Source organism: Heterocephalus glaber, unplaced genomic scaffold (genome assembly GCF_053883595.1).
Source record: "Heterocephalus glaber isolate CG9 unplaced genomic scaffold, H.glaber_assembly_v1.0 deba00001442, whole genome shotgun sequence".
NCBI classification, from domain to species: domain Eukaryota; kingdom Metazoa; phylum Chordata; class Mammalia; order Rodentia; family Bathyergidae; genus Heterocephalus; species Heterocephalus glaber.
The window spans coordinates 54,616,507-54,642,997 of record NW_028258296.1 but is presented as its reverse complement, the minus strand read 5'-3'; the positions used below and the strand labels follow the sequence as shown (position 1 = coordinate 54,642,997).

Genomic DNA, 26,491 nt, shown 5'->3' with positions numbered 1-26,491 from the left:
GAAGGGAGATATATTTATTTACTTCAAACCAAAGAATCTCAGTCCTGTGAAGGAAACTTTTTAACCATCTGGTCCTATTCTATTATACATATAAGGAAATTGAAACTTACAAAAGGTAAGTAATTTGTCCTAGTTTACACAGGAAATCAGGAAAAGGGTCCAATTAAACAGAATGTACTCAAGTTAGTATCTTTCATTTCTATAAACCCACTGCCTATCATGATGCCAGGAACACTTTAGAGATCAAAAGTTTTTGTTGAATGAATAAGACTAAAAACAAAACAAAAATAGGTCTGTCTCCCAATTCCCTGTCCAATGTTCTAATCCTGCATACTCTCTTAGAAATAAGACCATATATATTGATAAATACATAAATATTACCTAATTTTTTTTTTTTGGTACCGGAGATCGAACTCAGGACCTTGTGCTTGCGAGGCAGGCGACAGAACCACTGAGCTAAATCCCCAGCCCAATATATACATAAATATATGTGAACACACGCACATAAAAGTCCATACACACACACACACACACACACACACACATAAGGACAGCAATTTTAAGGCCATAGAATGCCACAGGAAAGTACATAATGAATCTGGATCCTATTTGCATACATCTTGGCATGAAGAGTCATTGGAAGACTCTAATTCTATCAATATAAAGCACTGACTTAAAAGCTAGAAGATGTTTGTTTCTTCATTTATAATTTATTATTTTATACATCAGAAAAATGGTCCTTCAGATAACAGTGCCAAAAGAGCACTTAGTAAGTTACAGTGAGTCAAGAGCTCAATGAATTGTGAAGTACAAAGTACATACACCAATCACTCCAAATAAGATTTTATAGAGCCTAAAATCAATAACCCTTTATTTGGTAGAAGTAGTATTATTCCCGATTCTTGGCTACTAAGATCAAGTCATTATGATAATGTAATTTACATTAAGTCAAGTTTGACCCAGCATCAGAAAAAGGAAATTGCTTCAAGGCCTAATGTTGTACAGTTAAGAATATTTAGGCTAAAAGGCAGTTTTTAGGTCTTTTCAGTTAACAGCATTTTTCTTGGTACATTCTAGTCCTCACAGTAGTGAGTCACAGGTTTTAAGTTGTGATAATTTTCTAGTCTAATAGAAGACAAAGAAGAATTGTCAACTACTGTAAAACTAAAGGCCTAATCTTTGAGCAGTATCTACTGGTTACACCTTCTAAACAGCCTGAAATGACTTAATACAGCTAAACTATGAGGGAGATATTTGATTATAGTGACAAACGACTAGATGTTGGCATTGTAAGGTTGGAAGCAAAGATCTGCTCTTTGAATTTAGAAAAGGAAACTGCACATGGACCAGGGTTCTCTGATTTGCTGTTTACTAAGGGACTACATACCTCCTATCATAGTTTTTCTACTTTGGGGCCAGACAATAAAGAAGGGAACTACAGAATAAGGCAAACCCTTTTCAAACCTTTATGTATCTAAAGAGCCTTGGGTCTTTGGACATAAATTTTATTGAAAGAAAATAAATCATTTTGGACAACATTAGAAAAGCAGTAACCAGAAGAACTATATACTTTGTTTTCCTTTAATATAAGAAAGAAAAGGAAGGAAGGAAGGAAGGAAGGAAGGAAAGAAAGAAAGGAAGAACAGAAAAAAAAAATAGAACAAAGGAGAGAAGGAAGGAACGAAAGCAGGAAGGGAAACAGAAGAAAGACAAGCAATCAGGAAGAAGCCTTATATTGATATTTAATAGTGTATATGATGAGGGAGGTGGAGGATTAAACAAAGGAATCAAAATCACCTAAAATAATCTCACTCTTTAGAATAACAGGTTTTCTTCTGATTTGTAGTATAATTTAACTAAGAAAAAATTTTCTTTCATGTTTTTTTCTTTCTATGAACTAAAAAGAGAATGACCAAAATAGTTACATTATTTCTGTTCTTTTCACATTTGTTCAGAGGAACAGACACAAACCAATCTGTCTGAGACACCTCGCTGGGGCTTTGTCCTAAAGCATAAGAGCTCTTAAGGAGCTTAAAAGGCAGTCAGATGTAAACAATAGATCAAGTGCCCAGACTAAAATATGTATTTTATTTACAAACACTTTGAGCCCAATTTATCTGTTCCCCTATATCTTCAATTATTAGCGAAAACAGCATAGCAATTAAAAGTTTCTTGAAGTTGGGTGGTATTTTCTCCTTCATCCCTGTTTCATTATTCTACAAACAATGTAAGCCAAGTGATAGCAAAGAGGTGATATTCTATTATTTTAAAGTTCTAATGTCCAAACTTAGTGAGGTAAAGGATTTTGACTAAAGATATAGTTACAATAGTTTATACTTGCTCATTCAGGTAATAATTTTGTTCCAAAAATTCCTAAAGAATCCTCCTGGAATCCTTTGGTTACAGAAAAAAGTCTATTGGTTTAAAATAAGTACTTTATTAAGTTGATGTACCTCATGCAATGTGGTTTAATGTACAGAATTTAAAGGCCTTGACTGAACATGGTCGGGAAGCTTTAGTTCTACATGGGCTAAGTTATTTGAACCACGAGCTTGCCAACTCTCTAAACGGAGAGACTGAATGAGATGTTCTTTAAAATCTTTCCCAACTCCAAAATTTATTGTCTCAGCACCAAAGGATAGTATTTTTAATTAAATATGGAGAAAAAAATCCCTCATTTTCCTCTTAACTTTCTAAATCTTTACCTTTGTATAGTATTTCCTACTTGAAAGAGGAAAACAACTTTCTTCCCATCCACCATGCCTAATCTACTTTTAAATCCTAATGTGAGAACTTTGTTTAATTTGTAACATCAACATCTGGTCACAGAAACAGTGTTAGGCCCAAATCCAGCTGCACTGAAAAAAAACAATAAAAAATAAGTACACATTCATTATACATATAATACTAAACATTTTATACAAATGATAGTACTTCATTTTGTTTACTTTTTAACACTTTTCATATAATTTCTGATAATTTCATATATTTCTGATAATTTTGTCTAAATTGTTTTATACAAATTTTGTGTAAATTTAAAAAATGTTTCTCCTATTTTCTACTGAAGTTTTATAGTGATACAAATTTTATATACAATAGAAATTTTTTCAAAAATTTCATGTGATAATCAACAATTTCATGTTATCAAGCTCTAAATTTCTAGAATTCTGTTGACCAGTTCCAGGCTTCCCCCAAATGCCTTCTATACCTTTGCAAGGGTACCACTAAAAAATCTGTACAAAATGGAATTTGCCAGGAGGTTTTTCAAAGTTAGTTGAACCTAGCATCTACTGCTGATATGGAAACAAAACAGCAGCTATCCTTTATATAGCTGAATTTAGAAGGGTGGTCTGTAATCAACTGGACAGAAATGAGGAGCTCAAACTAGGACCAAATGCTATTCTCTAGTCATTAAGAAAGTGAAGAGCAAAATAGAAGAGAGACAAATAGGAAGTAGGGAGAAGTTCAAATACTTCCCCAAATTACATATTCTGTTGTTTCAAAAATACTTCAATATATATCCTAATTTGTTTCATTTATTCCCCCGTTTATCTTAGTTCATTGAAAAGTTGTTACTATCTGTCTTTTTTGTAAGAATCTTTTTGATTTATGTCTTGTACTTTACTTTGAGTATATTAACTATTGTTATTGTCTCATTTTGTTATGAAATTGTTTCATTTTTTCATAAAATAAAGAAAGCAAGAAGTATAATGGATGACTCTTAATACCAAATACATTCTAACAGAACTCAGTAGAAAAACTGCTTTTTTATATTTAGAAAAAATATAGTTTTCATCTTAACATTTTCAGTGACAATATTTGAACTCCTCAGTATCTTCTATGAATAAATCACCATTAATCCTTAAATGATACATTCATTATAATAAATATTGCCCAGATGTCACAATCCTTTACTGGTGAATAATAGGTTTTCCTCAAACTTTTACTTTATGTTCTAATTATTTTGAAGCATTTTGAGAATGGAAGGTTTAACACTGGAAGAACTAACTAGAGAACTCCCTTACAGAAAGCCAGAGGAGAAAGTATCTATAAATCTAAAACAAGCAGGGGGTGGGGGGTGATGAAAAGGAGGCAAGAGACAAAGTTCTAGTGCCAGGAGTGAGAGATTAAATGTCTTTTTGTAGGAGAAAAATGAATTGGGAATCTTTTTGCCTTAAAAGCTAGACAATTTTGATAATAGGAAAGCCAACTGGTAACATTACAGACAAAATTGTAAAAAAATAAATTATCTGGGTGTAAATCACATTTAACTAAATGAGACATAAAAGAAAATGGTACAGCCAAAATGGGCTCAATGATTAACTGTCTCAAATCGAGAAAGAAAGAAACCATGTGAAATCATGCGAAGCCCAAGGGCAGCTAGCTATAGTCAGAAAAGTACTGTACAGCCATTTCATATACCTGAAGTCGGAGAGGCAAATACTCTTCACAGAGATCATCCCACAGCTCCTGAAGGTCTGAAATCTCCAAGGGATAACTCATAGGTGTCTTGTAAAGGGGTTTCAAAGACCTGTTAAGGAAATTGGAACAAACTCCATCTGTCATACTATGGCCAGGCTTGGTTCCAGGTGGGCTGGATTTCACTGGAATAGGAAGCCTGCTCCCTCGGGGGCTCTGGATAGGCTTATAATCAAGACCTCTAATCATGTTAAGAGCTAGCTCCAGTTTATGATTACACATAGGCTGTGGAGCCTGCTCATCCGAACAAAAGTCACACTTTACAAGTTCCTTCGCACTTCTGTCAGATTCCTCCTCCTTCTGCTGAGGAGGACTGGCCTGGACACTCACATCCAAAGATTCCACAGAGGAACCCGGTGTTCCTTCCTCCATGCTTTCTCCATCTGGGGGGATCTTTGTGCTTGCTAAGTCCGGTGGCCCAATCTCGGACAATGCAGGTTCTTCAGTGCAAATGCTGGTAGACCACCTGCTAGAAGGCCCGCAGGAAATACTTCTGGCCACTTTTCGAGGCACCTTACAAATGGCTTCGTAGTCAGAATCAGCAACCCGCAAAGCCGCACAACCTCGACATCTCCTGGGTCGGTTGCCAGGGCCTTCGGAAGCATGGCAGCTATGTGGTTCCTGCATCTGATCTTCATTTTCCACCCAGCACTCAAACCCCGAATAGGCAAAATCTTCCTGGAGCAGTGCAGAGTATCTCACATCGGGTAAGCCGGAAATGTCAACCGTCCCACTCCCCGCCTTCGTCTCCGCGCCAGAGTCATCATTATTCTTCCGATACATGCTGGCAATGCAGAACTTGAGGCGATCCTTCTCCAGGAGCAGTTTCTGCAGGCGCTCAATAGAAAGGGCTTCGATGCGGGCGATAACGGTGTCGAATCGATAGATTCGATCGAGCATGAAAGCACACTTGCTGCAAGCAAATTCGCCTTTGCCGTCGCGAGAGACATCCTTACCCAGGACGTGTGAAAGCAGAACCTGGAGGTTGAGCTTGGACGCCGTGTGGAAGATCCAGCGCCGCTGATTTCCACACAGCTCCCGGGCACAGATTCTGCAAATCTCCTTCATCTTCGCTTCCAGCGGGTGCTGAGCCTGCCGGGTGACCGCGCGCTGGCTCTGGACTGCGCCCCGACCCCCGCCTCGGCGGTCCCTGGCCGGCAACACAGCCCGGCCGGCTGGGTCCCCACTCTGCAGGGCACCTCGGCACCCCGGCACCCCACCGCCGGGTACCACACTCAGCCCCGCCCCTCGGGCAGGGGGCGGCGCCGAGTCGCCTCAGGGGGATGCTGTGGGACTGCGGCGCGAGCCGAGCTGCGGCCTTGCCATGTCTCTCACAGCTGTCTCTCCCGCCAGCCGTGGCGTCCTTAGCGTCCTCCCGGGCGAGCGGGCCCGGTGTTGTGGATTCTCGCGGCCGCCCGAGGCTGACGCAAAGCCGGGAGACAGAGCATCAGATTTCAAGATGGCGCCGGCGGCCGGGCGCCCGGAGCCCGGAGAGGCTCCTCTGGGAACTGTAGTCCGCCAGCGGCTCCCGCTCTGCGCATGCGGGCTGCGAGCCAGTCCCCCGCCACAAATCCTGTCACCGCTGCGGGCGGTGGAGTGCTGTCCTGGCCTGCGGGCTGGGTGCGGCGTGGGTGGGAAGCGAGTGCGAAGTGGAGAGCGGGACGAAGGCTTGTTACTGTCAGGATACCTTCCTCTGCTGAGAGCTCACCCAAACCGTGCATCGAGCCTCTCTAGGATCCCTCCGCCTCGGCCTGCTGTCCCGAGTCCCCTCCCCCTCTGTCCTCGAGCAGTGCCACGTACCCTGGCCCGAGCGGCCCGGCAGCGCCTCTAGTCGCGTCCGCGCCGCCTACTCCCGCCGCGGCCCCACTTCCTCCCGCCGCCCAGCCCGGGGCAAAGGTCCGCAGGCTGCAGGCCACTGAGGAGGGTGGAGAAGGTTGATAACTCGAGAGGGCAGGTAAGGCCTTAGAAGCCAGTTCAAGCCCTCCCACGACTATTGGACGTTTCCAGGGAAGAGAAGACAAAGTGTTTTCCCCTTCGGTGTTGGGGGAGGGGAGTAAGGTTAGCACCCCGAGGTGATTTGCCCTGTATTGGGTGGGGGTCAAGAAAAGGTACAATCGCCCAAGTAAGAGTCCAGCAAATACCATGTAAATGCATCTGGCTAAGCAGCATTTTTCAGATAAAGAAGAGAAAAATGGAGCTACCTGGGAGTAGATGAACGCCTTGGAATTAATTCTCTTTGAGGCTCAGGTAGACGACAGTCCTTTTGAAGCTGAGGACAGTAGACAGTAGCACAAAAGACTCAGCTTTGAGCAACAGTTAGGAGAGTTTGGGGGAGTGCTTTCTTAGCAGAAATAGGACTAAGAATTGCACTGACTTCACTTAGTACCCTTTCTCAACACTTTACGGTATTAAATGCTCCCACCGTTGGTTAGAGAACTTGGAATGCACACAAAGAGGAGGGAAGCTGGAGCTTGGGCTAGGTAGAACGTAGGTATCACAGATCATTTGTGATAAGGAATTCTCTTCCTGGCTTGAGAGGCATGCAGATACCAGACAGGAGGAACAGTGACCTCAGCAATCAAGTCCCTAGAGCACCAAGTTCCCGTTTATAATAATGCTAAATTTCACCAACTTGGCCTTGTGAGATAAGGGCAGTAGCAGTCTCAAGTATTTCTGAACCTGATCCCCAGGACAGAGCCCATACTCCTGTGCCTGGAGACGCCCAAGTGCCCTTATTGAGAGCTCATACTAAACTCCGAACCTTTTATTAAGGATTAAATGAGATGCCTGGGAGGAAATGCTTTAACAGTGTCTAGCCAATTAAATAACAACTGTTGTTCTTATCTTAATATTACAATGGAATATTTAAAAGTAATGTTAAAACATAAGGCCCTGTGCACATACACCATAACAAAATCTTGGCAGCTCAACACAAGAGGACAGTCAGACTGCTGGGTTTAATGGGTGACAACTTTGCATGCGTAGTTGCACCTAAATGTGCATGTTGACACTAAAAGCAAGACTGTAAAATAAGAGATCCAGGTAAAACTACAGCTGCATTTTTTGACTCTAGGTTTATGAGCTTCAAAGTAATAAGAAATAAGCAACAATCTTTGGAATCTGTAGTGATGTCTAGGAAGGCAAAGAACTTCTGGACTCACAGTGACTGATGGATAGACTGCATGCCTGGACACTGCCCTGCTATACTAAGTCTTGTCCCACAGAGCAGCAAGGACTCAAAAGGTCCATAAAACTACAAATTAAGACAATAATCAAGGACTCTAATGAAACAAAGTGCCTTTCAAGTGCAAACCCTAAATAATACTTTGCATCTGACTAATAGTGTTCAAACCTTAATGACTGTTATGGTTTGGGTTTAGATGTGCACCCAAAGTCTCATGCAGTCCTAAGTGGGTGAATCTAGAGTGTGTGATGCCAGGATTAAGGACCTGTGATTACTAAATCACTACATATGAGTAATTGGTCTGGCACCGCCCTAATCCCCTTTAGCACTGTCCTAATCCCAGGAGTCTGAATAGATACAGGGGGTACAAAGATGTTGTTAAGGTTCCTTGTTGCCTTTGCTACCTTGTTCGAACCATGTTGTTTCTCCTCTGTGACGCCTGTTTGCCATCTCTGCCTTGAAGCCAGCCAATTATGAACTGAAACATCTACAAACTGTAAGCCAAATAAATCTTTCCCCCTTTAACTTTAGGTGTTGGGCATTTTGTCTCAGCAAGAAGAGAAAAATAACTAACACAGAAATTTGGTACCAGAAGTGGGGTCATTACTGGGATGTTGCCTGGCCATGTGACTTAAGCTTAAAAGCTTTGAGAATTAATTTGGAAAGGTTTTGAGAGACTGACCAAAGAGGCAGCCCTGGTATGCTCTAAACTATATGGGAGACTCTGGTCAGAGCCTGGTAAATCAGAGTACTTTGGAAATGCTGCCAGTTAGGATGAGGCCTAGGAGGCTTCTGTTGACTGCATTGACTGCTAGATCCCAGGCAGTGTATGTTGTGCTTTGGCAGGAAGTTGGTCTACATTTTGCTTGTGTTTAGAAACATTGCCTGTGTGGCAGAAAAATATCAATGCAGTATATTGTTGGGATGGTGGCATGGTTACTGTTGAGGGCTTTTGGCTGGATATATGTTGGAAATTAAGAGTGGAGAAACAGCAGGGTGATTTGAAGCTTTTGGCCAGGAGAATCTCCACTGAGGGTATGGATTGCAAGGATGAAACAGAGGAGAACATGGTTGTTGAAAAAGAACAAGACAATGGAAAAGTGACCTGTGACCTTTTACCAGAAGGGAAGAGTGTATTTGGAATGCAGGAGATCCCTTGGGATGTCTTTTAGTGCTGCCCACCTGTTGTCAAAGTTAATGGGAAGCAAGGATTGTGATTTTAATAGCTCTCTCCTACCATGATTTTAATGTAGTAATATGATGTCGATGTATATAAGACAAGTTTTTAATTCACATACTTAAATGCAAACCCAGGACTGGGGATTTAGCTCAGTGGCACTGGGTCTGCCTTGCAAGCACAAGGTCCTGAGTTCGATTCCCAGTACCGGAAAAAATATAAATAAATAAATAAATAAATTGAAACCCAAAGAGTTTTAAAATTTGAAGCCATAATGTGGAAATTAGTGCAATACTATATATATGTAATTGTTATATTAATGTAAATTTGAAAAGATTGGGATATGTTAACTTTTCACAAATCTGCCACTGGGGACTATGGTTTAAGGAAATGTGTATAGTTATCAAATTGACCAGTGGTGGATTGTGGAGGACAAACTAATGGTCAATTTGCAACACCCAGCTGAACTGAATCAGGATGGTCTGGACATTGAAGACCCACCTGAGGATTGTTGCCAACAGCATCAAAAGAGAGCTAGAGAGGAGGATCGAGGGCTGTTGATTTTCTAGGAGAAGCTTGTGAACTTGGCTTTCCTGATGCAAACTTGGCTGTTCTCATAAGAGGAAGAGCTCAGGTCTCGATATCCCTGGGAATGGCTGCTGTTCTCATCAGGGGAGTTCTAATCTTCACTGTGAGTGAGTATCACTTCCTGGCTCCAGGGTAGAGCCCTCAGCCTGGTGGCATAAATCCTTCACCCTACTGGCAAAGGTTTTCTACTGTGGGGCTTCCACCACTGGCCTTTTGGCCTTCCAGGTGCAGATCCTCCATACAGATGAGCATGAGACATTGCCGAGGGCTCTAGGCCATTGGCTGGACTCATGGAGGACATTGCTTGGACTTTAGGCCTTCAGCTGGACTTGTGCAGGATATTGCTGTGGGATCCAGGTCCTTGGCTGGATTCTCTTGAGTCTGTAGTGTGTGGTTAGATTCTTGCACTCCTCTGGATTGGATTTTTTGGGTGAATATTATAAAATAATCCTACAAATTATGTGTTCCATATTAAATCTATTCCCTTCCAAACCCTGACTACAACAATGACTGTAGAGAAAAATTGGTTTAGAAGTATGAATAGTGAAAGGGCAACTTACTATTGAAGATTATATTTGCCATAGGTAAAGACTGATATCCGGAGAGAACTATACATACCTGACTTCTAAAAATAGACCGGAATATTAATATTTCTACTCAGCAGTCAAAATGTGAAGATAATGCACTACTTGCTTGTAGAGAAAATACTTAAAAACTGGATCTCAGGGCTGGGGATTTAGCTCAGTGGCACCTTGTCTGCCTCGAAAGCACAAAGTCCTGAGATTGATCTGCCGTACCAAAAAAAAACCCCAAAAAACCAAACAAACCTGGATCTCAAAGTGATAAGTTATCATATAGAACTAGTCCTAACATGATCATTGGTAGTATAAAACAACTAAAAGATTGCTGATGTACAGATAACAAAACTTGAAAATAAATATTTAAAAAGAGAACTTAAATGAAAAATTATGATAATAAATTCAGCACTTCACAGTCATTATCAATTATCTTAATCAAGACTGTGGTTAGTTAACACTTGCTTTCAATGGAGAACCATGCAAAACTGGGGAGGGTGTTAAGCAAGAACATTTTCTTTTTCACTATACTGTATATAACTTGAATTTGGGGCAATAAATATGAATTCAGGTATTTTCTTTTAAATTTAGAAAAGATTACAGTTAAGATTAAAGATTGTGCCGATTTAACTCACTAATATCTGGGTTTAAGTGTTAATACTTGAACTCAAAATTAGAATTTTTGTAATGTGTATGATAAATATATTATATGGACAGCTTATGTAAACCAAAGTTCAAAGAGATATACAAGTTAGTAGTAGTGGTTATGTCTGGAGAGTAGAATTATGGATATTTTCTTTTTTCCTTCATTTGTTTTTTTGTTTGTTTTGTTTGTTTTTTTAGTACTGGGGATTGAACTCAGGACCTTGTGCTTTCGAGGCAGGTGGCAGCACCACTGAGCTAAATCCCCGGCCCCTTTTCCTTCATTTGCATTGGATATTTTCTCACAATAAGTACACATTGCTTTTGTGATAAGAAAAATATTTGTTACTAAGAAAAATGGTGGCACAATAGTGTAATCTCTGCTCCTGGGGAGGCTGAAGCAAGAGTATTGCAAGTTCTAGGCCAGCGTGGGCAACTTAGCAAGACCCTGTCTCAAAATAAAATTTAGAAAGAAGGTCTGGGGATGTAATTCAGTGGTTGGTAGTGCATTTGCCCAGCATGTGTGAGGTTCAATCCCCAGTGCTGCTTAAAATAAATAAATAGGGCCAGGGATTTAGCTCAGTGGTTTCATCACCTGCTGCACAAGTGCAACGACCTGAGTTCGATCCCCGGTACCAAAAAATAGAAAGAAAGAAAGAATGAACTCTGATATATGCAACATGAATAAATCTCAAACAAATGAGAAGCAATCTATATATAAATGAGAACATGTTTTGTGATTTCATTTAAGTCTAAAACCAGGAAAAATACATGTATAGTGATCAAAGTCAGGAAGTAGTTTCAGTGTGAGAGGATGAAAATTGATTGCAAAGAGGTACAGAAGCATTTGGGGAGTGATGATTTTCTCTATCTTGTTTTGGATCATGGTTATGTGGATGCATATACAGTGGACCCTCAAGTTACGACCGGCCTGACATGGGTTAATTAGGTTAATGGATGATTCATCTGCCCCTTGTTATCTATAGCATGTACATAGGTATACATCCAGATCTCAGCTGTATTGACTTACAACCAACTTGAGTTACAACTAGCCCTTGGGAACCAATCAAGTTAGTAAGTCAAGGGTCCACTGTAATTGTCAAAGATTGTTAAACTAAACACTTAGATCTATAAAGTTTATACGTTAGTAGATTGAATTAAAAAGATAAATAAGTACACTTAAAATGTGTATTGCTCAAACATTTGTAAACTGAGGGATTTCTTTACAGAAAGAAACCTCTATTTCAGCAAAAGAATAGCTTTAAAAATTAGGAGGATAAAATATAGCCCAGAAGAAAGTCTGTAAAAGGCCCAACTGCAAATTAAAACCTTTCAGTTCCTATCCATATGAGCTTTGGAAAACACTTTTATATATATGTGTGTGCACCATGTATTTATGATTGAAGCAAGGTATGTAGTTAAGGCAAGACCAAAGGCTTTTATGATTATTTAATATGGGGCAATTACTTGTAAAAATTATTGAAGGCACATAATAAAGAGAAATTTGAGAACAGGTTTCATATTATGATAAACTATTAGGAATTAAACAAATTATTGATTTTTTTATATCATCAATTTGCCCTCAGAATGGATTGATAAATACATTCCCAGGGACTTGTTAGTTATATGTCCTAGAAGTCACTTATGTCTGGCCCTTAAATTCCTAATCTACAATATGAATAAATTGAATTTAAGTAGCAGTTTTCAAATTTTAGCATACATCAGACTCAGCTGGAGGGTTTGTAAAAATAGATTGTTGAGACCTACTTAGAGTTTATGATTCGGTAAGTTCTGGGGACCCAAGAATTTGCATTCCTAGGAAATTATTAGATCTTGCTGATGTTGCTGTCTCAGAACCAGACTCTGAAAACCATTGAACTAGAACTGTTTTAAGCTGTATTCGGGAAAATCTCAGTCAAAATATTGCAGATGCCAAAGATAAATGGAAAAACCCATCAGTGAAGAACTACTTATAAAATCTATGTTGAGTGTGGAGAACTGAATAATCATTTGGAATAAGACTCCCTAAATATTACTGTGATGGAGATCTTTTGTACTATCTGTTTTGAAATCTAGAATTGGGGGTCTGGGAAGTATCTCTTAGAAGCATAGTCACTTTTATACTCAGTGTGTGGTAACAACAGTTGTAGTGTTTTGTTTTTTTTTTGTACTGGGGATCAAACTTGGGTCCTTGCACTTGGGCAGCAGGGATCGAACTCGGGTCCTTGCACTTGCTCAGCAGGCGGCAAAACCACTGAGCTAAATCTCTGGCCCCCAATTATAGTGTTTTGAACACCTCATTCTGGGCTGGGAGGGAGTTTCCAAGAGAATCAGCGGTGGAAAATCCCCATGTTCCAAGCACCAGTTGTAGTAGGTTATAACACTGGAAATAACTATTCTAATTACTAAAAAGTAATCCTTGTTCCTGGATAGGAAGAACTAATATAGTGAAAATAGCCATACTTCCAAAACTATTATATAGGTTTAATGCAATGCTGATTGAAATTCCAACAATATATTTCACAGAAATAGAGAAAACAATCCAAAAATTCATTTGGAACCAGAAGAGACCTAGGATAGCAAAAGAAATTTTAAGCAACAGAGATATGGCTAGGGGTGTTACAGTCCCCAACTTGAAACTATACTACAAAGCTATCGTGATAAAAACAGCATGGTGCTGGCAAAGAAACAGACCTGAAGATCACTGGAATAGATTAGAAGATGCAGAAATGACTACAGATATGCTCAACCACCTCATCTTTGACAAAGGAGCCAACCATCCTCATTGGAGTAAAGATAGCCTATTTAATAAATGGTGTTGAAAAAACTCGATTTCAACCTGCCAAAGATTAAAACTAGACCCATACCTATCACCATGCACTAAATTAAGATTGAAGAGGATGAGAGATTTAAATATTAAGACAGAAACACTAAATTTGCTGGAAGATAAGTTAGGTAGAACTCTTGAAGACATTGGTATAGGAAAAGATTTTATGAACAAAACCTCAATGGCACAGGAACTTGCACGAAGAATCGACAACTGGGATCTTATCTTATTAAATAGTTTCTGCACTGCAAGAGAAACCACCAACAAAGCTAAGAGACAGCCTACAATGTGGGAAAAAATTTTCAGCAACTGTACCTCAGACAAAGGACTATTATCTAGAATATATAAAGAAATGAAAAAAATCAGACCCCCCAAATTCAAAGACCTAATTCAAAAATGGGCATCTGAAATGAACAGAAATTTCTCAGACAAGTAAAAGCAGCAAATATATGAAAAAAATGTTCAGCATCACTGGTCATTTGAGAGATGCAGATGAAAACAACACTGAGATTCCACCTCACCCCACAAAGAATGGCTGCTATCAAGAAATCATCCAATAACAAATGCTGGCGGGCATGTGGAGAGAAAGCAACCCTTCTCCATTGTTGGTGGGAATGCAGACTGGTGCAACCACTGTGGAAGTCAGTATGGAGATACCTCAAAGAACTAGGACTAGAGGTCCCATTTGATCCAGCTATTCCCCTGCTGGGGATCTTCCCCAAAGAATTAAAAGAATCATACCACAGCAATATATGTGCACCCATGTTTATAGCGAGCACAGTTTGTAATAGCAAAAACTTGGAAACAGCCCAAGTGCCCATCAACTGGAAACTGGATAAAGAAAATGTGTTTTTTTTTTTTATAAAATGGAGTACTACTCAGCAATAAAGAACGAGAAACTAGAGTCATTTATAGCTAAATGGATGCATATTGAGGCCATCTTCTTAAGTGAAATAAATAGGACACATATGTGTAAATACCCAATAGTTTCTCTAGTGTGAGAAACTGAAAGTGTAATTAAAGGTACACACGGATGAAATTGCCTAAGAACATATTTCTTGGATTGTGTTTCCATCTCTTGTCATATGACTGTATCGAAATTTAAATTAGGGAGAAGCTTGGCTTATGTAGAGTCTGCTAGCTAACTGGGGTTTTTTCCAGATCACTATTTGTTCAGTGTTGGTTTTGGGGATCTTTCTGAAACAAATCACATCCTCTGGTGTCTTGTTGGTGCTTGAGATGCTTTTTTAAGTTATATAGAAAAATGTTTAAGTGCTTTTCAGTTTTGTTTTGGTTGAGTTCTATTGTATTTGAATATTATTGTAGTTTTTTTCCCTTGCATTGTTCTTCTTTGAATGGTTTTAATTTTTGTATGTGTGTGTGTTTGATAATGAAGTAATTTTTTATAAAAAGTGCCCCTCAAAAAGTAATTCTGGCATGAAAGCTGAGGCTAATAAGGAAATCCAAGAATGTCAAGGTAAGGCCAATTAGGCTTTGTGGTAACACATAAGCAGGCAGGTACATGATTTTCCTGTGCTAGTTGGATATCTTTAAGAAGTCAGAAACAGTCGCGCTTTGCAGCAGTTAATGCAGCACTGTGACACATTCACTTTAAAACCAGGAAATTTCCAATACATCTACAGATTGTACTAATATGCTTTTCAGCAAAATCCATGGTAGAATAGTCAAGTTATTAAATACCCATAGATTGTTAAGTAAATTTTAAAGTATCTGTTAAATCTGTCAAATTGAAAAAGTATATGCTGCAATTAGAACAATTGGTAAACTAAATAGTACTGACTTAAATTTAATGTGAGTGCAAAAAAAAAAACTGAGATAGTGGGCTGATATAGTTGAAAGGGACAGGCATGGTACTTAAAATGGATAAGATGGAGTGTTTTGAAGTGGAGTACCTGAAGTGGATGTCAGGATGGACAAGCCAAAGGAAGGGACTCAATCAGAAGGAAACAGCATCATCAAAAGTCTTGGAGTGTGAAAAACTAAAAGTGTAAATAAGGATTGAAATGTATAATTGATAATTGAAATAGGAAGAAAAGGTCTAAAGGTGTTGGGGAGGTGGGAAAGGTAGGGGAAAGGAAAGCAGGGAAAAGAAAAAAATATGAGAAAAGGAAAAAATGGAAACAAAGTCTTTATAAATAGGGAATGGTGGAGGGGGTAAAGGGAGGGCAGGGGAATGGGGAAAAAATAAGAACCAAGATAGATCATGTAAAGTTACAAGATCCCAATGATGAATGTAACTGTACTGTATACCTAAAATGTGCCAATAAACTTAATTTAAAAAAAGTCTTGGAAGTTGGGGTTGAACATACTGTTAACTTGTAGGTAAAGGAAGATGTTGTGGGGAAAGGGGGGTTAAATGTCCAGGTTCATGTCTCAAGGGCCAACTGTGTCTTGGCAACTACAATTTTGTTGCAATATTTTGACAAAGGCAAAAGAATTTAGACTCAGTGTCATAGACTTGAACAAAGAAAGGCATAATGGAAACATTATTTTAGGAAAATTAGCCAGGCAATGGATGGACTGCAGTTTTAGAGGGAGGTTTTGGAATAATCACAGAAAGACCTGCAAAAAATCAATTACAGTTATCCATGTGTGGGGTAGTAAATGTTGTACACGTGGAAAGAAATTGGTAAATAAAAAAATCATGTTGAAGGAATGAAGAGGGGGTGAAAGAAAAAAGTTAAAGATTGAAATATTACTTTGGGTCTAGAAGGCTGATAGAAGAATGGTGTAAACAGAAATATGGGAGTTGGAGAACTCAGTTGCAAAAAGATATGAAAATTTTGACTTTGGACATGCTAAGGTTATGTAACTGAGAAAACTAAGTACTATAGTTCTCTTGAAATCAGAGCACAGGTAAGAGAAAGAAAGAGTTTCCATAATGGTAGAGATCTTTTAACAATGTCACCAGCCACAGAGAAATTAGGATAAAGTCAGATATAACATTTCCCTATATGACTATGTATAATTGGTGGACTTGTAAATTGAGAGGGCTTGACTTCAGAGGTGTTGCCTTTAATTCTTCAGAATCTCTCCCTGTCAAGCAAAATGCTTAGTTCTTCTCAATCCTTTTTTCAAACATCTCTTGCATATGTTTCTTGCTTCACATTTTTACTATACTTTACATTTCAGATTCTTAAAACCTCACATCTGAACTATATCATACAGCCCTAGAAGTTATAGCTCTAATCAACTTGCTCATTATTTCCAGATCATTCATAGTAACAATCCATCACTGTCTCCTGCCTACAAGAAATCCAAAACTCCTAGCCTCACGTATCAGTTTTCTGTTACTATAAAGAAAAACCTGAGGCAAGCTAACTTTATAAGGTAAAGAGGTATATTTATCTCACAGTTTTGGAGGCTGAAAAGACAACATTAAATGGATCCTTTGGTTTGCCTTTTGGTGGGGGCCTAACGAATGACATCATGGCAAGCAAAAGATCCCATGCAAAAGTAGGAAGCCAGAGAGTGACTGAGGGCAGAGTGTCTCCAACCTTTGGACCATGGACCAGTACCCATTAGGAACTAAGCCACATAGTATGAGGTGAGCAGCAGGCAAGCAAACAAAGTTAACTGTATTAACAACTGCTCCATACCACTTGCATTACCACCAGAGCTCTGCCTCCTGTCAGATCAATGGTAACATTAGATTCTTATAGAGCATAAACTAAACTGTGCATACAAAGGATATAGATTCCACAGTCCTTATGAGGATCTAATGCTTGATGATCTGACTGGAGCTAAGGCAGTGATGCTAGCACTAAGGAGTAGCTGCAAATACAGATTAACATTAGCAGAGAGGTTTGACTGCACGGAGACTATAATGAGTCAATTGCTTGCAGACTCCTATCAGAACCCTATCAGTGAATGGCAAGTGATAAGCTGCATGTGCTGCATCTGCAAGGCTCTAAGTCAGAAACAGACACTTATTTTAGTCCATGGATGGACCACCCGTTATTTTATTTACCACTTCCATCCATGCCCCTTTCCCACACTGCACTTTCTCACTTACAGATTTGGTAAGCCCGCAAGCTAATCTTTGACAAAATGAGTAAAAACCAAACATCACTGGAGACCTTCTTTGAAAAGGGCAAAAGACCCAATGATAAGACAACAGAAGTCTCTATGACTGCCTTCAAAAATAATACTGAATTTAAAAAAATATACCAGAGGCTGGGGATTTAGCTCAGTGGTGCTTCCGCCTGCCTCTCAAGCACAAGATCCCAAGTTTGATCCCCGGTACCAAAAAAAAAAAAAAACCAGACCCGTACTTAAATTATGAGTTCATTGCAACAAGTGATTCACATTCTCCAAGCCCACTTTGTATACTGTGTGCTATATAGTGAAGCTTCACAGCATGAAGACCAAGCACCTTGTATTACAAGACATGCCTTTGTAGTTTTTCAAAAGAAAAAAAATGAACACAAAGAACAAGCAAAAGGCCACCACGTCATCAAATGTGTCTGCACTGAGGACATCATTTTTAATAGCTAACCACATTACTAAAGCTAAGAAGCCCTTGTTGGTGAAGAGTTGACCCTACCTGTTGCTAAAGACGTTTGTTGTGAACTTTTAGGAGAGGTTGCATTTCAAAAGGTGACATGTGTTCCTCTTTCAGCACCATAACTAGACGAATTGATGAATAGCAGAGGATATTGAGGCACAATTGTTAGGATTAATAAGTTACAGTGGTATGCAATCCACAGTTGATGAGTCCACTGATGTAGCAACAATGCTTGTTTTTGTATAATATATTTTTCTGGAGGATGTGCATGGGGATATATTACATGCACTTTTGTTGCCAACCATCACCATAGCTGCAGAATTATTCAAGTCTTTAAATGATTACATATTAGGAAAACTGAATTGATCATTTTGTATTGGTATATGCACTGACCTAGCAGCTGTCATGACTGGACACCTTCCTGGTTTCAATACTCGGGTCAAAGAGGTCACTTCTCAGTGTGAGTCTTCACATTGTGTTATCCATAGAGAAATGCTGGCTAGCTGAAAAATGTCTCCTGAACTTAGTTTTGCAAGATTGATCAAAATTAACCATATTAAAGTATGTGCCCTTAACTCATATCTGTTTGCATAGGTTTGTGGGGAGATAGACACAGAGCACACGTCTTTTATATACAGAAGTGAGATGACTTTCTAAAGGTACAGCACTGACCAGGGGGGTTTTTTTAGTTTTATTTTTTTTATTAGCACATGTTTTCAGTACATAATAATTACACTTATTGTGGGGTGTTGGTACATGTACATAATATATCTCCAGAGTTTTTGAGTTATAAGAGCTGCTCCAGAGATTTCTTTAGAAACACAGTGGCAGCACATACCAGTGGTAAGCATGGATTGCAAGACTTGTATACTTGTGTGACATATTCAACCTGCTCAATATTCAACCTGTTCAGTGAACTCAATATGTCACTTCAGGGGAGAACAACAACTGTTTTCAAGTCAGCAGAAAAGATGGTTCCATTCAAAGCCAAATAGAATTATAGATGTGATGAGTGAACTTTTGGGATATTTTATATGTTTTAAACATTTCCTGATTTTTAAAGGAAATGAGCAAGTTCTACCATTCTCCTAGCTAGTGCATGATCACCTATCTCAGCTTTCCAAAGAGTTTGAGCATTACTTCCCAACCACAAATGACCCCTGAACTGGGAAGGAATGAATATGCAGCCCATCTGTGAATAAACCAGGTGAATGAACTTTGTACTAGAAGATGATCAACTGCTTGAGATCACAAATGACTGTGACCCTCCAAATCACCATACATTCTGGATTATAATTAAGGAAGAACACATTGCCACAAATGCACTGAAAAGCCTGCTTCCACTGCCAACATCCTATCTTTGTGAAGCAGTGTTTTCTGCAGTATTAGCAACCAAAATGAGATTATGGAGTAGACCAGACAAAACCAACACATTTCACGTGTCACTGTCCCTTGTCATGGTCTCATGATGGGACCACGCAGTTGCAGGAAAACAAGCTCAGGGCTCCCACTGATTCTGCATTATGGTGAGTTGTTTCATTATGTACTCCAGTGTAATAATATAAAGTGCACAATAACTGTAATGTGCTTAAATCATCCTAAACCATCCCCTCTTCCCTGATGCATGGAAAACTTGTCTTCCAAGAAACCTATTTCTAGTGCCAAAAGGTTGGGGAACCAGTGATTTAGAAGTCAAGCTCACTCTTATAACAACTTGCTCTGGTGAGAGCTCAGGGGTCCCATGAAAGCTACCTTAGGGAATCCCTTCATGGGAAGTTTCCCCAATGACCTAAGAACTTCCCCACCTCTTAAAGTTTCTACCACCTTCCAGCCCTGTGCGCTAGGTAGGGACCAAGAATCCAACACGTGAACCCTTGGTGGGATATATTCAAACCACATCTAAACCATAACACCTTGTGTTAACTCTACAAAAAGATCTTAATCTGAAGAAAGGTCTGAAAACACATCATACTCGTGACTCTACCATGAGGTACCACAGCAATGGAATCAGCCAACCATGGCCAAAAATGTCTGAAACCATGTGGCAAAATTAACCTTTCCTCCTTTGAATCATTTTCCTCAGATATTTGGTCACAGCAATGAAAGCTGACAAACATATCTTTATGTTCCTATTCTTTCAGCTAACAATACCTTAGGCATTGTAAGTGCTCACTAAATAGGATGAAGCTGTAAATAAGCTCTTTAATTTTTCTTCTCCTTTGTAGCTCAAAATGATCAAAGCTATGAATGTCTTAGCTGATAAGGCTATTCTCATCAAATAGTAATGTTGGATGAGAATTTATAAATGAGTCTCCAGCTTCAACATTTATCAGGTTAAGAAGACTAAAAGCTGCTCTAAGAATGTTTTCCTTACATAAAATGTCTGAGCTGCCTGAGCTAATAAATCCCTTCAAGGTTTTCAGTCTCTGCCTTGAGTGTTTAGAGCACATTCTTGCCTTAACCTTCACTTCAGCTGTCTCCATGGTAACAGTGGAATGTTTGCTATTTTAGGAAATATGCCCCACTACATGCAATGTTATTTACATTACATTCCAAATAAGACATAATGCAACTGAATGTCTGCTGATTTGTGAGTGGGAGGGTTCTGTTTCATTAATGTTTCCCACCCTAATTCTGTTGCCCTGTCAATTTTAAGCCAACTACAGTAAAATTACATGTTGATAAAATTTGCTTATCTTATATTGAAGAGAAAATACAGAGAGGCAAAAAAGGAAAGACACAATGCAAGAATTCCTCCAGATTTTTCTTTGCAAGTACATCATTTCCCCTGCTTTCACACCTGCTAGGTTTGGTTTCATGTAAAAGCTTTGAAATGAAGTTTCCACTATTCTGTAGAAAGTAATAAGACTGATAATTGGAACAACTGCTGGCTTTTCCCTGCAACTCCATGGACACCTTCACTGAGAAAAAGAAACACATTTTGTAATTTGATTAACCTTTTAAAAATTGTTTTTGGTTTTGCTATGTAGTTCAGGCTGTCACTGAACTCACTAGGTAGCCTAGGCTGGCTTCAAACTCACAATGATGCTCCTGCCTCAGCCTCCAAGAGTGTTGGCATTATGAACATGTGCCAGCACGCCCAGCCTATCTATAAGCTTTCTTGACTCCCTAGGTGCAAAGAGACTGACAAGTTGCTGCAGTGTTAAGAGCTGCATCAGAAAACTTCTGAGCACCCTGATCACAGCAACATACTGACTTGAATGGACACCAAGGACTAGCAGCAACCTGGAGTGATGGCAATTCATGGCATGTCAAGTTTATGGCATTTTGTTTTTATATGAAATTAATTATATACAAAGAATGATAAAAATATGATGCATGCTTAAATTTTTAGAAATTTATTACAGCAAAAGACTCATTTCCTTTAACGACCCCCTTCACTTTGTACACATTTATCCCATTGTTTTTGCCACTTTCTGAAGCAGTTCTGGAAGTCTTCTTTCATGAGTGTCTTTAGTTATGCTGTGGTTCCTGCTTCAACATCCTGAGTCAATTCAGAACATCTACCTTTCATGATCATTTTGGCCTGGGGGAAGATCCAGAAGTCACATGGTGCCAGATTCTGTAAGCTGGATAAGGACACACTGTAATGTTTTTTCAGGCCTGCCTTTCTGTTGGACGGCACTCAGCAACAGCATAACCTTGACCACACCTCATAAAGTCAGTCACAAAAGAGGACTTCCAGAACTGCTTCAGAAAGTAGTAAGAGTGATAGGATAAGCATGTTTAAAGAGAGGGGGAGTATTTTGAGAAGAATGAATGGCAATGTATCTTTTATTATAATAAATTTTTTAAAATTTAAATTACCTGTATTTTTATCACATCTCATAATAGAAATTCATAAATACCATGCAAGTACACTACCACTATAATGGATGCTGTAGTATGTTTTGTTATAATGGAAAAAATAGAAAATCAATTAAATAAATAATCTTTATCAAATGTGTCTGTCTTATTTGAAGGAATGAAGGCTCTGAAGTGAAACTTCCTATACGCCAAGATTGTACCCAACCCAGACTTTCATACTGGGGTCTCATGAGAAATGCTATCAGTGGGAAGGAGGGTAACTTGAGTATTCTTCACTTGGATTATTCAAACCTAGAAGTGGAAGATCTGTAAGCACTCCTTTCTTTCTTTTTTTTTTTTTTTTTTTTGGTACCAGGGATCGAACCCTTGCGCTTGCGAGGCAGGTGTTGGAACCACTGAGCTAAATCCCCGGCAAAGAATATTTCCACTTTTTTTTTTTTGGAACCGGGGATCGAACTTGGACCTTCCACTTTCAAGGCAGGCGGTGAAACCACTGAGCTACATCCCCGGCCCTGCACCCCTTTCTTCTAAGTCTCAACTGTGGTGTTCTAAGACAGGCTGAGAGCTGAGAAATGAAACTTCTGCCTTCCACATCACAAGGGTGTGGCTCCTGCAGTAAGAGGTGGCTCCTCTCTGGCTGTGACAGTATGTGCTGCTCTTAGTACTACAGAAAAATTGGATACCCATTGGTAAGTATTTTAAATTATAAGATTTAAATTATACATTTAACAAATCTCGTCATTCGGTTTTATAATCTGAGCCATCTGAATAGAGCTAAATGATCCTAAGATGTTATAGAAAGTGCTGCAATATTTCTTTTTGTCTAGGAAGTGAATGTAATAGCTATTTTGGCCAGTTTGCCTGAGACCATTCACATTTGTGGTCCTCCTGGGGAGCAGTAACACAAACTGGCAATTTTCAGTTTGGTCTTTGCTCATAAAATAGTTTTTCTAGGACAAGACTAACAGGTCTAGAGGGACATTTGTAGCTATTAATCTCACTAATAAACAGCTGTTATGTTTATTAATTTTATCTTTATCTTTTGAAAGACAAAGATGGTTATGTGAATGACATTTGGAAAACGGGGTTCATTGACTATATATCTGCTACTCTTTTGAAGAATAGCCTTCTCTTTCAAATTACTAATATGGATGATAATAGTAGTTATCACATTTTGAGCAATATGCAAAGCATTTCATATAAAGTATTTCCAATCCATTTTATACAGCTGAACATAAAATATTTTATCCCTGTACATAAGAGGAGTCCAGTGCTGTACATCTAAAACATAGCAAATCTTGGATTCAAATTCCAAAACTTAAGCTTATTCTTTCATGTCATTCTGGTTCCCTAGTTAAAAGTCAGGGAACTTCACAGTTGAATCAGTTATGGAAAGACCAAGATTTCTTCTCTGAACTTGTACTTAAGTCAATTATGAACTACTTCAGCTGAAAGTTCCCAAGATATAGAATCACTTCAATATGTCATTCTCTCTGGACTGCAGAATAAATATAAAATAGAAACTTGGCAACTAAACCCATATACTTTCCTTTGGAATCTGAACTCACTTTGGGAGAAATTTCACTGGGTTATCTAGATGCTTGGTAAGAGGCTCTATTGTCTGTTCAGGTCATTTTGGGCTTAATAGTCCTACATGCACTGACAGTCTTGATTTTTTTTTCCTCATAAGCCATAGACTCAAAACACTAGGAAATGAACTGTGGGATTCTTTTCTGTCCTCCCCACCTAAAAGACCTACTTTCAGAAACCCTTTGTAGTAAACTTTCAGCCTAGGTGTTCTAGCACAATGTGCTCCATTGCACAGAGATGCCAAGCCCTCACTCTCAGGGTAAAGGCTCTGAGGTAGTGATGGGCAATCACCTCGTACCATAAGCAGCCTCAGTCACTTACTTCAGTATACCATACATGTATAATCATTTTCTATGAAAATTGAACTTTCTGTGAAGAAGATTGGGAAATACTGTCTTAGAGAATTAAAGCACAACATGACCATGAGTCTAAAGTAAAGAGTAATCACAACAATACAGTTTATAGATGCCAGACAACATTTAAAAAGCATATCAATTAATACAATTTATGTTTCTACAATTTATGTGTCTTTTTCTATGCCTGATAGTCATACAAGCTGTACTTACCCTATTCTAAGTATTCCTGAAAACTAAAATATAATTTAGTCTCTTTGAAATTATAATCTTTCTGTTCTTTAAATCTGTTCTTAAAACAGTGCCAAACCAACTCCTCTCACTACTGAACTACCTAACCCACTTCATTGCTTACCAAAGATAATGATGACAATAAGTATATTTACATAAACACAGAATATATATTTACACATGAGTATTCTTTCAAAACATGTACCTTAGGGACTGTATAATTTTTCCGAGTTTTTCTGAAGTCCTTTTGACAGAATGTTAGCATCATAGTCTTTAGAGATTATTCGGACTAATCTTCCCAATTTACACATATGGAAATGGACAATGTCATATCCATGGTCACACAGCTAAGTAATCAGAATAGAAATCAAATTCTTATTCCAAGTCTTTTTTTCTAATGAAAATGTATTATAAAGCTTTTTTAAGTCCCTTAAGAAACTTTCATGTAACTCATCATGTGTCTTGGAAAAGCCTATAAACTTTAATTTTTATTCATATGTATTAAACTATATGCACAAACATCTATAGCCTAAAATATTAATAAATGTGGCCAAGACCATGATTTGTCTAAACTCACTGGGACCTAAGCACTAGACTGGCTACCTTCAAGTGAGAGCTTCCTATTCACCTCCATATCTCACAGGTATTATCATTTGCTATATGTGCCATGACATAGAAACAGTTGTTATCTAGACTCCAGCCTTTGTATATGTGAACCAATATATTAAACTACCTGGTTTGTTTTATAATTGGCCTATGGTCAGTTTAAGAATTTAAGAATACCTGGAAATTGTGTTGCTTGAGCACAGATATATTTTAGAGTTCATTTACAAAGTATATTTCTATAAATTATAAGGGGCTTCTCTGTGGGATGTCCCCTCAAAGTCTCATGCAGCCTGATGGGGCTTTTCGGAGGTGGCTGAATCTAGGGTGTGTGCTACTGAGATCAAGGACTCAAAGCTGGGATTGATTCACAGTGTGAGGCTAGGATTAAGGATAAGAGTGCCCCTGCCCTAAGGGCGGGTAGCCTGGATAAAATGCAAGGGACAGAAAGAGCTCCTATGTTTGCTGCTTCTCACTTGTAGCTTGTTGGCCTGCCTTCTGCCTGCCATGAACTGTTTCTCCTCTGCATTGGCACTCTGCCATACCACCCTGACAAACCATGAGCCAAATAAACCTTTCCTCTTTTAACTTTATGTGTCAGGTACTTTGTCTAAGCAATGAGAAAAGTAATCAAGACAGTGGGGTAACTCCCAAGAGCAACAATATAGATGAAAAATCAATGCAATTATTTTCACCACAGTGAGGGTTCTCTCTCAATATTAAAACCACATTCTGTGTTATATATAGTTATGAATCACTTAGTGTGGTTGAAAAAAATTCTAAGATGGTCCCCATAATTCTCCCCCAGTATCCACACCTTTGTGCAATCACCACACCTTGAATTTCAGCAAGATCTGTAACTTGCTTCTAACCAATAGAATATGGCCAAAGTGATGGAATGTCTGAATAATTTTGCTATGTTATATGACAAATGTGAGATTTGTAGATGTAATTAAGGTTCCTAATGAGTTGGCCTGATCAGGTGAACCCTAAAAAGAAGGCCTAAAAGTTAGAGAAGCTACAGTCTCTTCACTACTAATTGTGAAATAACAATCCCCATAACATCTGCAATCACCCAGAAATAAATTCCGCCAACAACCTGAGGGAATTTAGAGGCATATCCTTCCCTGTGTGCACTTTGAGAGGAGAAAACCCAGTCCACATCTCAATTTCAGATTTATGAAACCCTGAACAGAAAACCTAGCTGAACCATGTCTAGGCTTCTGACCCACAAAAACTGAAATAATATATGGTATTTAAACTGGTAAGTTTGTAGAAATTTGTTACACAGCAACAGATAATAAGTTGAGCTCATGAAGGCATGAAGCAAGCCCTAGAATATACCAACCAAACCTTACCTGTACTTCTATGATAGCTAGCTCCTCCTGCAGATGTAGCAGTTGCTGTTTCTCTTGAGAGAGTTGTTCTACAAGCCTCTCCTGGGCGGCCAAGCTCTGATTCAGTTCTTCAATTCTCCTGCAGCAAAGAAAAGTAACAAATCCATTGTTAACCACCATTGGACCACTTCAATGTTATAGTGATTCCTACTTAGGTTCCTGACTACCAAGAAGTGAATTTTCATAGGGATAGCATTGACAACTCAACTTTTAAAAAAATCTTTGGTTATGGGGCTGTAAAGTCTTGGAAATGGTGAGGTTCTGTGATCAGTTCTTAAAAGGGAGCAGTGTAACTGCTGTATCTTCTCATAGCTGTGAGAACAGGCAAAAGACAACACAAAGAATACCAAAGGCACCTACTTGTCTCTCTGGACCAAGGCCTCCATGTATTGTTTTGGCTCGACCTGGTCTCCTCGTACATCTTCACAGTCTTTAGTGACTCCCCTCAGCTTCTCTGACAGCTCCAGGTTACACTCTTTCTCTGCTTCC

The 26,491-nt window shown here is 38.9% G+C and overlaps 2 protein-coding genes across 34 annotated transcripts in view; one reads left to right on the top strand and one right to left on the bottom strand.

Annotated features, from left to right (window-relative positions):
- Window positions 1-26,491, bottom strand: part of Pde4dip (phosphodiesterase 4D interacting protein) — a 248,460-nt gene that overhangs the window by 83,551 nt on the left and 138,418 nt on the right. For 18 of the 33 annotated variants that reach the window (XM_013075467.3, XM_087212735.1, XM_004853867.4 and 15 more), the window contains 2 exons: window positions 26,363-26,491; window positions 25,964-26,081 (listed from right to left, as the gene is read on the bottom strand). The exon at window positions 26,363-26,491 is cut by the window's right edge and continues 47 nt beyond it. In XM_013075467.3, the coding sequence (XP_012930921.1) occupies window positions 25,964-26,081; window positions 26,363-26,491 (247 nt within the window). Of the gene's footprint in view, window positions 1-4,422; window positions 5,573-25,963; window positions 26,082-26,362 lie in introns of those variants that run through there. The other 15 variants (XM_087212726.1, XM_004853861.4, XM_004853860.4 and 12 more) reach the window with 1 other exon arrangement.
- Window positions 5,572-26,491, top strand: part of LOC147827759 (uncharacterized) — a 52,609-nt gene continuing 31,689 nt past the window's right edge. Inside the window, exon 1 of the mRNA XM_087212739.1 lies at window positions 5,572-26,491. This exon is cut by the window's right edge and continues 16,754 nt beyond it. Coding sequence (XP_087068865.1) covers window positions 5,804-6,310 — 507 coding nt within the window. The 5' untranslated portion in view covers window positions 5,572-5,803 and the 3' untranslated portion in view covers window positions 6,311-26,491.